Below are 13,034 nucleotides of genomic sequence, written 5' to 3'. Positions count from 1 at the left end.
GACTTTGAACCTAGATCCTAGGAAGCGGAATAATGAGTCTGTCAGGGACTTGAGGAGTTTTGTTGGAAATGTGTTTTTGGGACAGTCTCAACAAATGGGAGGTGGTGGTGTAGTGGTATTGTCACTGGTTCAGTAATCCAGAGTCCCAGGGGAATGCTCTTGGGTCCCAGGTTCTAATCCCACCATCGCAGATGGCCAAATTTGAATTCAATAACTTTGTCATAAAAATTACTAATGTCACTAATGTCCAGGGAAAGAAATAAGACCATAAGATATAGGAGCAGAATTAGGCCACTCGGCTCATCGAGTCTGCTCCGCCATTCAATCATGGCTGATATTTTCTCATCCCCATTCTCCTGCCTTCTCCCCATAATCCCTGGTCCTCTTACTAATCAATAACCTACCTAACTCTGTCTTAAAGACACTCAATGATTTGGCCTCCACAGCCTTCTGCGGTAAAGAGTTCCACAGATTCACCACCCTCTGGCTGAAGAAATGCCTCCTCATCTTTATTTTAAAGGATCGTCCCTTTAATCTGAGATGGTGCCCTCTGGTTCTAGTTTTTCCTACAAGTGGAAACATCCTCTCCACATCCACTCTATCCAAGCCTCGCAGTATCCTGTAAGTTTCAATAAGATCCCCCCCTCATCCTTCTAAACTCCAACGAGTACAGACCCAGAGTCCTCAACCGTTCCTCATACGACAAGATCTTCATTCCAGGGATCATTCTTGTGAACCTCCTCTGGATCCTTTCCAAGGCCAGCAAATCCTTCCTTCGAAACGGGGCCCAAAACTGCTCACAATACTCCAACTGGAGTCTGACCAGAGCCTTATACAGCCTCGGAAGTACATCCCTGGTCTTGTATTCTAGCCCTCTTGACATGGACAATCTGCTGTCCTTACCCGGTCTGGCCAAAATGTGACTCCAGAACCACACAGCGATGAGGTTGTCTCTTAACTGCCCTCCTCTGAAATGGCCAAGCAGATCACTCATTTAAAGGGCAATTAGGGATGGGCAACAAATGCTGGCCCAACCAGTGATACCCACATCCCAAGAACAAATAAACAAAAACCAGGACCCCAGTGATTGTCACGTACTGGAGCTAAATCAGTCAGCCACAAGATGGCTGGTCAGTGGAATAATGCCAATGGTGTCTTAATCTTTTGTGAGTTTGAGGTTGGGAGGGAGCACCATTTCTGGAGCAGAATATAAAGAGGATCACCATCTGCCCGTAGATATTCAGATGCTACAATTTGAACTTTATGGCATTCAACATTTCCAAATGTGAAAAATTCACCGCACAATTTGAATATTTTTCAATCTCAAGTGAATAATAAAATGTATTCCATGAAACTTCAACCTGCTAAATATACCCAACTAGCTGGTGCAGAAGACGGACTTCATTAATGGGTCGGAATTACTATTTTATTTTTAAAAAATAATGGGTGTCCCATTTAAACCAGAGATGAGGAGGATTTTTTTTCTCAGAATTTTGTCAGTGGAGGCTAGATCATTAAATATATTCAAGACTGTACTAAACAGATTTTTGATCAACAAGGGAGTCGAGGTTTATGGAGAGGGGGAGACTAGACAGGAAAGTGGAGGGAAGAGCAACCACCTGATCAGCCATGATCTTGTTGAATGGCTGAGCAGGCTCAAGGGGCTGAACATCATGCTCCTCCTGTTTCTACTGATCTTCTGATTTTACTACTTCGATTATTATCTATCTTCAGCATAAAATATCCAGCATTAAGTTGCCATATTTTATAGTACGCTTGGCCATGAATCCGAAGGTTATAGGTACAAACCCAACTTCAGGACTTTAGAAGTTAATCTGGATTGACACTGCAATGCAAAAGGAGTGCTCCTTCAGTATATTCCCTGCTGGGGTGCAATGTTTCCTCAGTAATTTCTCTTCAATACAACACTCTCTTCAGTACATTTTTTCCGAGGTGCAACACTCCCACTATGTTCCCTCTGGCGACACCTCTCAGTAGGGTCCCTCCAAGGATATAGCGCTCCCTCAATACTGACGCTCGGACAGAGCAGTGCTCCTCAGTACTGACGCTCGGACAGTGCAGTGCTCCTCAGTACTAATCCTACGACAGTGCAGTGCTCCTCAGTGCTAACCCTCGGAGAGTGCAGTACTCCTCAGTACTGACCGTGGCCTGTGCAGCTCTCCCTCAGTACAGACCCTCAGACAATGCAGTGCTTCTCGATATTGACCCTCGAACAGTGCAGCGCTCACTCCGTCCTGAACCTCGGACAATGCAGTACTCCTCAATATTGACCATCGGACAATGCAATGTTCCTCAACATTGACCCTCGGACAGTGCAACGCTCACTCAGTACTGACCTTCGGACAATGCAGTGCTCCTCAATACTGGCCGTCGGACAATGCAGTGCTCCTCAGTGCTGACCCTCGGACAGGACAGTGCAGTGCTCCTCAGAACAGATCCTCGGACAGGACAGTGCTCCTCAGTACTGATCCTCGGACAGTGCAGTGCTCCTCAGTACTGATCCTCTGACATTGCCGTGCTCCTCAGTACTGCTCCTCTGACAGTGCAGTGTTCCTCAGTACTGATCCTCGGACAGTGCAGTGCTCCTCAGTACTGATGCTTGGACAGTGCAGTGTTCCTCAGTGCTGACCCTCGGACAGGACAGGACAGTGCAGTGCTCCTCAGTGCTGACCCTCGGACAGGACAGTCCAGTGCTCCTCCGTACTGATCCTTGGACAGTGCAGTGCTCCTCAGTGCTAACCCTCGGACAGGACAGTGCAGTACTCCTCAGTACTGACCCTCGGACAGGACAATGCAGTGTTCCTCAGTACTGATCCTCGGACAGTGCAGTGCTCCTCAGTACTGATGCTTGGACAGTGCAGTGCTCCTCAGGACTGACCCTCGGACAGGACAGTGCAGTACTCCTTAGTGCTGACCCTCGGACAGGACAGGGCAGTGCTCCTTAAGTACTGACCATCGGATAGGACAGAGCAGTGCTCCTCAGTACTGATGCTTGGACAGTGCAGTGCTCCTCAGGACTGACCCTCGGACAGGACAGGGCAGTGCTCCTCAGTGCTGACCCTCGGATAGGACAGAGCAGTGCTCCTCAGTACTGATCCTTGGACAGTGCAGTGCTCCTCAGTGCTAACCCTCGGACAGGACAGTGCAGTACTCCTCAGTGCTGACCCTCGGACAGGACAGTGCAGTACTCCTCAGTACTGATCCTTGGATAGGACAGAGCAGTGCTCCTCAGGACTGACCCTCGGACAATGTCGTGCTCCTCAGTGCTGACCCTCGGACAGGACAGTGCAGTACTCCTCAGTACTGACCCTCGGACAGGACAGTGCAGTGCTCCTCAGTACTGATCCTCGGATAGGACAAAGCAGTGCTCCTCAGGACTGACCCTCGGGCAGTGTTGTGCTCCTCCGTGCTGTGCTCCTTCAGTACAGACCCTCAGACAGTGTAATGCTCCTTGTTACTGACCCTCAGACTGTGCAGCGCTCTCTCAGTACTGACCCTCGGACAGTTCACTGCTCCCTCAGTCCTGACCCTCAGACAATGCAGCATTTCCTCAGTACTGATCCTCGGGCAGTGCGCCTCTCCTTCAGTAATGATCTGCTGACAGTGCAGCACTCATTCATGAATGACCCTTGAGCAGTGCAGCGCCCCTTCAGTTCTGACTCTCCAACAGTGCAGCGCTCCCTCATTACTGACACTCTAATAGTGCAGCACCTCCTCATTACTGACTCTCTAACAGTGCAGCGCCCCCTCATTACTGACTCTCTAACAGTGCAGCGCCCCCTCATTACTGACTCTAACAGCGCAGCACTCCCTCAGTGTTCCATTGGGAATGTTTAAATATCTGGAGTGGGGTCTATTGGAATTCTTTTGACTCCGATATGAATGTGCTACCTACTGATCCATGGTGGACAGTTTTTGGCACTATTTTGGAATGTATGTTTAAATTGAGATTTGCGTATGGACCAATATTGAGTGCGCCTACTTGTTCTCTAATTGGTACAAATATTTTACTGTTGTGCATTTCTAAGTATTTTTCTTTCACCTTTGTAGGCATTCAACCAAGTCAACATGCCACCACCACCACCACCACCTTTCATGCCACCTTTCCCACCGCTGCATCCACCTCCCTTCGTGCCAGTCAGCCAGCCTACAGTTCCATACATGGTGCAAGGGAATATCCCTCTGATTGGCTCCACCACTGGGCCTCCATTACTCCCACAGCCTACTTACCAAACTGCTGCTCCTGTTCCCCTGGCGCCTATTCCCCTGGCTCCTGTTCCCCTGGCTCCTGTTCCCCTGGCTCCTGTTCCCCTGGCTCCTGTTCCCCTGGCGCCTGTTCCCCTGGCGCCTGTTCCCCTGGCGCCTGTTCCCCTGGCGCCTGCGCCCCTGGCGCCTGCGCCCCTGGCGCCTGCTCCCCTAGCACCTGCTCCTGTTCCCACTGCTAATTTGGCTGCTGAAACACAAATGGTGCAAATGGAAGGAAACTTCGACATCGATAACAAATCCAATGAAGACAAAGCTCAAAATGAGAATGTAAGAGAGTTTGAACACAGTCGCAGTAATTCTGTATGCATCCATCACAATCTCCTTGATGGGGGCTGAAACCTGTTGCTCATTTGTAATTTGCAGAACATCGGGATATGACAGTTGTATCTGAGAAGTGATGCTTTTGTAATGATGATGTAAATCTTGGGTCTGTTTCATGTATTCCAGTACAAGCATTGCATTATTAGGTTAATATTGTGATTTTCTTGTAAGAGATTATGTGGCACAATTTCTCCAAGCAGGAGTTTCTGTTGCATCCTCTCAGAAATGCATTCCTACATGATTAGTACCAAATACTAGAGAAGTTCAGAAACCAAGAAACCTGAGAGGTGTGCGTACACAAATTTGAAGGTGGCCGGGCAAGTTGAGAAGGCTGTTCAAAAAACCATTGGTATCCTCGGCTTTATTAAAAGAGGGATAGAGTACAGAGCAAAGAAGTTACTCTAAGTCTTTCAAAAACAATGGTGATGTATTGTACTCCATTCTGGCACTGCATTTTAGGAAGGATACCCAGGCCTTGGGGAGGAGAGGATGCAGGGGAGATTTACAAGCATGATTCCAGGGATAAGGAACTTCAGTTATGTGGAGAGACTGAAGCGGCTGGTGGGGGGGTTATTCACCTCGGGGTAGAGAGGGTTAAGAAAAAATTCAATAGAGGTGTTCAGAATCATGAATGGAGTAGATAAGTAGAAATGTTTCAGTGTACAAAGATCAGTAACCAGAGGACACAGGTTTATGATAATTGGCCAAAGAACCAGAGGCAGCTTGAGAAAATATTTGTGATCTGGAATGTGCTGCCTGAAAGGGCCATAGAAGCAGATTCAAAGGTAACTTTCAAAAAAGAAGTGCTTAAATAAAAGGTAATAATTGAATCGTAGAATTTACAGTGCAGAAGGAGGCTGAAATTATTGGAGAAACCGTAGTGAAGTGGGACAAATTAAAATGGCTCTTTCAAAGTGCTGACACTGGCAGAATGACCTCTTATGCTGTGAGATTCTATGATTTTACAAGGAGCCTGTCTGTAAGGGAATCCTCTTGGAGATGTTAAATGAACCCAATGGAACCAGTGCCTAATCTAATTAAACATCATTAACCCACAACTTTTTTCACCTTAAGCCAAATTACTGAAAACTATCTTAAGATTAAGTTGCAACAATTCAGTCGCCATTCCATAATAATTTAAAAATATTCCCTATGAATACTGAAAATTAACTGGTTGCATTTGTATCCGTGCATCTTTAAAACCTACCTACAATGTTTCACTGATGTCGAGGTTATAATGTGTCTGCCTTGCCGATGATCCAGTGTTTCCAGATGTTTAAATGATGGACGTTGGATTTTACCACTGAGCTCAGTTGGGGGGGTGGGGAGGGGTCACTGGTTTATTCATTACTAGGCCATTGATTTTGATGGATTACAAGGCCTTCCAAGTAACCCTTGAGCTTCATCCCTGACTAATTTAGATTTTGATCACCTGTATTCTCCAATCTGGGCATGCTAAGTCACAAAGCCCAGTTTCTCTAATCGGATCTACAGATTCAAAGCTGAACCTCCAGTTTCCACCTTCATATGGTGTATGAAGGGTACGGCTAACTGAGTATGCAGCTATCTACCCATCAATGACTTAGTAATGCGTACTCTGTACTGCTGCGTGACATGGGCCAGTACATTGGATAAGAAGGCATCTTCAGACTAGCATGTGTGAGATAGATTTCTTCTTCATTGAAATCTCCAAAGAGTGAGATGACAAGGTAAGGATACGATTCTCTGCAGTCCATGAAGCTTTACAAAATCTGCACAGTCCTGCAGTGAAGACCATTGTCTGAAGTCAGTATTTTAAGTAAACTCCAGAAGATAAAAAGGTAATTCTCAATGCTTCAATGGTGGGTTGACGATTCTAGATTGCGTATGAGTGACCTCAGATCACCGTAATAGAGTCAGTTTGGATCTGGTTCGATTGTATTGAAGGTCAAAATCAGTGATTAGCTGGATTTGTAACTGGCTTAGTTCAGTTACTTTGGAGGGATTGACAATCTCATAATATCTGGCCAATATTAGAATCCAAGCGGGGTTATCAGCACTAACACAGGCTTTTAACGCACCACCACCCTCTATAAACAGTGTCATTTTCACATGGGCATGCCAATAAATGACTCCCAAACTAAATATCCTGTATTTATACCCAGAATTCCTTATATTTCATCTTTTTTTCCTGTAATATTTTGTCTTGTATCTGACCATGTTTATAGCATAAAAGCAAAATGTGTGACAAAGGCTTGAGTATAGAATTATCTCGAATGCACAGCACTATAACAAACCATTTGGTCCGGCTGGTCTGTGTCTTTGTTTACGCTCCACACCAAGTCTCCTCCCACCTCTTTTCATCTCACTCTATACGTATATCCTTGCATTTGTTTCTCCCTCGTGTTTATCTAACTTCCTCAAGTGCATCCATGCTACCTCATGTGGTAGTGTTTTACATTCTAACCAGTCTATGGGTGAAGACATTTCTCCTGAATTCTTTATTAGTAGCTATCTTATATTTATGATCCCGAGTCCTGGTCTCCCTGTAAGTGGAAATGTATTCTCTACCCTATCAAACTCTCATAACCTTAAACACCTCCATCAGGTCATCCCACCATCTTCACTTTTCTAGAGAAAAGAGCCCCAGCCTGTTCAATCTTTAAAAAAAAAATTTAGAGTACCCAATTCATTTTTTCCAATGAAAGGACACTTTAGCATAGCCAATCCACAGAGCCTGCACATCTTTGGGTTGTGGGGGCGAAACCCATGCAAACACGGGGAGACTGTGAAAACTCCACACGGACAGTGACCCAGAGCCAGGATCGAACCTGGGACCTCGGTGCCGTGAGGCAGGAGTGCTAACCACTGCACCACCGTGCTGCCCCACCCTGTTCAATTCAGTCTGATAGGTGTAACCGTATACATTTGATGAATATTACTTTGAGTTGCACACACTTCCAATAACACAGTGATGTTCAAAAAGTGATTTCACGCTCCGAGTTACCGCTGTCAGAGTTTGAATCTTTAAAGGCTATCCGAGGTGATCTATTAACATCGATGGTTTATCTGCTGGATCTGCGCTTACTCATGCAGTGATAAACCACCGGCTTCATAGACATGGTCCAGAAGAAGCTTGGACTCTTTAGCTCCAATGTCAACTGAAAAATTGGCTAATGATTGATCGTCAAAACCAACATCCTATCAGTGCCGTTTTTGTCGACCCAATGTGATGGCCACTGCCTCCTTTTGAAATGTGAATTGCATTTGTTTGCAGTGGCTACTGATCCAGCTGCTGCCGGTCTGTCTTAAACATTTGGAAGAATGCTAAATGGTAGCATTGAGGCCTTCACATCATAGAATGATGCAGCACAGTAGGAAGCCATTCGGCTCCTTGTACCTCGATTGGCTCTTTGAAACAGTTATCCAAATTATTATACAATTAGCCACTCCCCTATTTGTTTCCTATAGTGGTGTATTTATTTTTCTTTTCAAATATTTATCCAATTTCTTGTTGAATGTTTGCATTGAATCCGCTTCCACCACCCTTTCAGGCAGCACATTCCAGATCATCACGACTCGCATTAAAATGTTACCATTTGTCACCTCTGGTTCTTTTGCTAATCATAATTAAAGTTCCTTATTCCTGACACCATGCCAGTAAAAACAAAAGCAAAATATTGTGGATGCTGGAAATCTGAAGTAAAAATAAAAATGCTAGAAATACTCAGCAGATGAGGCAGTATCTGTGGCGATTAACAGAGTTAACATTTCAGGTCAAGATGGCCTTTCATGAGAACTGACCTGAGCATTTCAATCATTCTGGTAAATTTGTTCAGCACCATCTCCAGAGGCCTTGACATTTTTAATATGTGCTCTGGTACAATTGTATAACAAATACCAGTTTTATATTCATCAGACCAGGTCTGTGCCTTTGTTTTCATAATGGACTATTTATAGAGCTGACTGTGGCTCTGTTGTAATTCCTGGGATACTGGGAGCTCAATCTGTGGAAGAACATTTGAAAATTTTAAGTGTGAGCAGTGATTCTGTCGAACTTTTTGAAAGTTTCTGCCCTCCATTTAGCTGAACTCGTAGTCCTTTGGGTCAGTGACTACAAATTCTAATGCTTCCATCTGGTTTTATTCTTGGAGTGGTGAACATCAACCCACCTTTTCACTTGACCGTGTCGAGTTGCTGCTGGGTCAATTCAGTTTCCGTATTTAACAGTTGAAGTTGTGCCTCTAAATGGGTCTTTTTTCTTAATACACAAAAACTGTCTGATTTTTGGATACTTAACTGACGGGGCATCACCTGACCCGTTTAAGTTTTTAAATAAGAATTGATTCCTCTGGTGGTATATTTTTGAAATTTCTTGTGTAAAGGAATTAGAAACATGCTTAATTATTCAGTTTCCAAAGCTTTTATAAACACCTTTATTAGAATACCCCTTAAACTTCTTGCTAAATTTAATCACACTGGGTATTTTTTTAATTCTGGAATCGGCATTTTCTCACTGATTTCATTTCTCTATGAAACGGAGTCAGGATCTTCCCTCTCGGGTCGTTAAAAAAAAAATCGATGATACTATCTTAAAGAAGTGCAGGGTCGTAACTGAAACAGATTATCAGATCATTATCATTTTGCTGTTTGTGGGAACTTGCTCTGACTGCCATGTTTCCTACTGTTGCGGAAATTATAATACAGACAAATTCCTCGAGGTTCGATTTGAGGAAATTTATTTACCCAAATATATTTGCGGAGAGAGAGTGTTCTACCTGCGAAGCCAGGGCACTGCATTCTGAGATTCGATTGAAGGAAGCATATTTTTATAGTCTGAAATAACAGCTTGAAGTAAACAGCAATGTTTATGTTAAATAGACCTTGGAAAGTACGTAAGCTGAAATACGTAGGACGTATGTTCTTGCCCTTGGCTAAAAACAACTCGAGTACACAATTTGTTATCTTTCGGAGGACAATGTGTTATCATAATAAGGCCGAGACCAGAATATTAAGCAGTATTTTGTTTATGTACCTGACCTACTTATTTTCGTTCAAAAGCAGTGTTGAACTATAGTCAAGCATTTCCCAGCATGCTTCTAAGTTGGCAACTCATTACTTTCCCTTCCACACCTACAGTACAGATGTGATTGCACTTCAAAAAAAGTATCTAATTGGCTGTAAAACGCTTTGGGACTTGAGGTGAAAGGCTGTAGTAATGCAGATCTTTAATTTTCTTTTTTTGCTTATATTCATTCTGAGTTGCATTCATTGTTTCTGAAGCTTGCTGGTTTGTCTTTCTGCAATCATCTTAGTCTTTGCCTGGAGTATGAATTCATCTGTTGCTAAAAGTAGTTTTGGACTTCATACAATTGAAATTACAGCCGAAGAAGTCATTTGACCACTATCATTGATTTATCAAAATTATTGTTAAAATTGATGAGGGCATCGCTGGCATGACTGGTATTTATTATCCATCCTTGGTGCTCTTTATGAAGGTGGACCACCTCCTTGCACTGCTGCTGCACTCTTTGTGGTGAAGATGCTCCCTCACTGCTGTTCCAAGATTTTGACTCAGACCTGGCAAAATTGAAGGAACAGCTGATATATGCTCGACTTTTTAAATTGTTAGAATCTGTGTCTCAATAGCTGGTACCACAGTAGTTCAGCTACTTGATTATTGATCCAAGGGACTGGGCTCATAAAATGGGAGTTCAAATCCCACCTAGCCAGTGATGCTCGTCTTCCAAGAATGCATTAAAAAAAGAGAGGGCTTTGTGGTAGTGTTTCATTTGTAATAATTGTGAACAATTATAAATTTTAGACTTTGTTTTAATATATTGACAAATTTTCACTTGTTCCCCGATCTTTCCTATCATGGAATGACCAGAATTGCAGTCAATACTCCATTTTTGGGCAAATTATAGAGTCCTACACAAACTAAACCATTACTGCCTTGCTTTTATATTTAGCACCCCACTGATAAAACCTGGAATCCATCTTTCTATTTTGTGGCTCAGTTACTGCATTACTTTCAAAGGTACTTCATTGGCTGTATTTAATTTGGGAGATCCTGAGATCATAGATTATGTTATATAGATGTATGTCTTTCAATATTCTATGCCCCAAAATGCATTTCCAAATTTTTCTCTGCTCTAAGCTACATCTTCCCCCTAATCCTGTTCACTTTACTAACCTGTTTGTAGAATAATAGAATCGCTGCAGTGCAGAAGGAGGCCATTCAACCCATCAGGTCTGCACCAATCCTTCGAATGAGCAAGCTACTCCGAATAATAATATTTATTGTCACAAGTAGGCATACATTGACACTGCAATGAAGTTACTGTGAAAAGCCCCTAGTCGCCACAGTCCGACGCCGGTTCGGATACACAGGGAGAATTCAGAATGTCCAAATTACCTAACCGCATCTTTCAGGACTTGTGGGAGGAAACCAGAGCACCCGGAGGAAACCCACGCAAACACAGAGAACGTGCAGACTCCGCACAGACAGAGACCCAAGCCGGGAATCAAACCTGGGACCCTGGAGCTGTGAAGCAACAGTGCTACCCACTATGCTACCGTGCTAACCCTGCCCACTCCCCGTATCACCATAACTCATAACTGAACCTGCACATCCCTGGAAACCATGGGGCAATTTAGCATGGCCAATCCACCTAACCTGCACATCATAGAATTTACAGTGCAGAAGGAGGCCATTCGGCCCATCGAGTCTACACCGGCTCTTGGAAAGAGCACCCTACCCAAGGTCCACACCTCCACCCTAGCCCCATAACCCAGTAACCTCACCCAACACTAAGGGCAATTTTGGACACTAAGGGCAATTTAGCATGGCCAATCCACCTAACCTGCACATCTTTGGACTGTGGGAGGAAACCGGAGCACCTGGAGGAAACCCACGCACACACGGGGAGAACATGCAGACTCCGCACAGTGACCCAAGCTGGGAATCAAACCTGGGATCCTGGAGCTGTGAAGCAATTGTGCTAACCACAGTGCTACCGTGCTGCCCACATCTTTGGACTGTGGGAGGAACCTGGAGCATCCGGGGATAACCTATCCAGACACTGGGATAAAGTACAAACTCCACACAGACTGTGACCCCCAGGCCGGAATTGAATCCAGTTGCGGCGTGGTGAGGCATCAGTGCTAATCACTCTGACACCGTGTGGGTTGTCATTACTGAGACCAGTTTTTTTAAATTCAAATTTTTACTTTTCATTAATTCAATTCAAATTCCAGCAGCTGCTGTGGCAGGGTTTGAAACCAGGGCCTCAGCATTTGCCTAGGCCGCTGGAATACTAACCCAGTGATATTACCACTACAGTATCATCTCATCATCTACAATTGTGATCTACAATCTCCTGCCTGTCCCCTATCAGCACTGTTCCTCATGCATTTGTGTCCAAATCATTTCTAATAATTGTAATCTTAATTAATTCTGACCACCAAGATTCCCTCTCTTTTTTTTGGGGCGTGCACGGCCTTTTCATTTAAATACGTGAGCCCTTTAACTATTTTGTATGGTCACTTAAAGGGGCCATTTGTGTCGGCCTGCACAGGAAGTTCTGAGTTGCTGTGTAGCGCCACATCATAGAGGGAATATTTCTGACCATAGATTCCTGGGGACCTCCACCATCTATTTTTTTTCTTTCTAATAGTAAGTCGTCTCTCTATCCTTGCTGCTTTCCATTTAATACCCTATGTTTTAATCTTCACCCCATTATTCTGTCAGTGAAAATCAAAACTGAACGTTTAAATTATGTGCATGTTAGGGGGAGAATGATGAGGATATGTCTCTCCCCTGTCTCCAAACGTTTTTGTCAAGTGTTGGCACCCCTTCTTCCTATATCCCAGAATCATCCTGATATTCTGATACCAAATACCGGGTGCAATGGTTAAGAAGGCCCAGGGATGGACAATAAATGGCTGGCTTGTTGGTGTTGCCTCCATCACATGACAATTATCCACTCCTATCCTTTCACCCTATGATTAGCACAGAGCCATAGACCACCATGATTCTACTTCATGATAACTCTCCATCTTTCTTTCCACCTTTAAGAACCTCCGCAGTGCTCACAAGCCTCAGTGATGTCATTTTACTCGGCACCAGTGTCCCTTAGGTCACACCTTGAGTATTGTGTGCAGTTTTGGTCTCCTAGTTTGAGGAAGGACATTCTTACTGGGTGTCCAGCGAAGGTTCACCAGACTAATTCCCGGAATGGCAGGACTGACATATGAAGAAAGACTGGATCGACTGGGCTTGTACTCACTGGAGGTTAGAAGAATGAGAGGGGATCTCATAGAAACATATAAAATCCTGCTGGCGCTAGACAGGCTAGATGCGGGAAAAATGTTTCCGATGTTGGGGACTTCCAGAACTAGGGGTCATACCCTAAGAATAAGTGGCAAGTCATTCAGGACTGAGA

General features: G+C 44.2%; 1 protein-coding gene across 3 annotated transcripts in view; it reads left to right on the top strand.

Annotated features, from left to right (window-relative positions):
- phrf1 (PHD and ring finger domains 1) overlaps positions 1-13,034 on the top strand; it is a 202,877-nt gene that overhangs the window by 182,630 nt on the left and 7,213 nt on the right. For all 3 annotated transcript variants that reach the window (XM_072466131.1, XM_072466132.1, XM_072466133.1), the window contains exon 16: positions 4,072-4,554. In XM_072466131.1, coding sequence (XP_072322232.1) covers positions 4,072-4,554 — 483 coding nt within the window. The remainder of the gene's footprint in view (positions 1-4,071; positions 4,555-13,034) is intronic.

The sequence above is a fragment of the Scyliorhinus torazame genome, chromosome 10 (genome assembly GCF_047496885.1).
Source record: "Scyliorhinus torazame isolate Kashiwa2021f chromosome 10, sScyTor2.1, whole genome shotgun sequence".
Lineage (NCBI taxonomy): Eukaryota > Metazoa > Chordata > Chondrichthyes > Carcharhiniformes > Scyliorhinidae > Scyliorhinus > Scyliorhinus torazame.
Note: the sequence above shows the minus strand (reverse complement) of the source record. Positions and strands in the feature narration are given on the sequence as shown.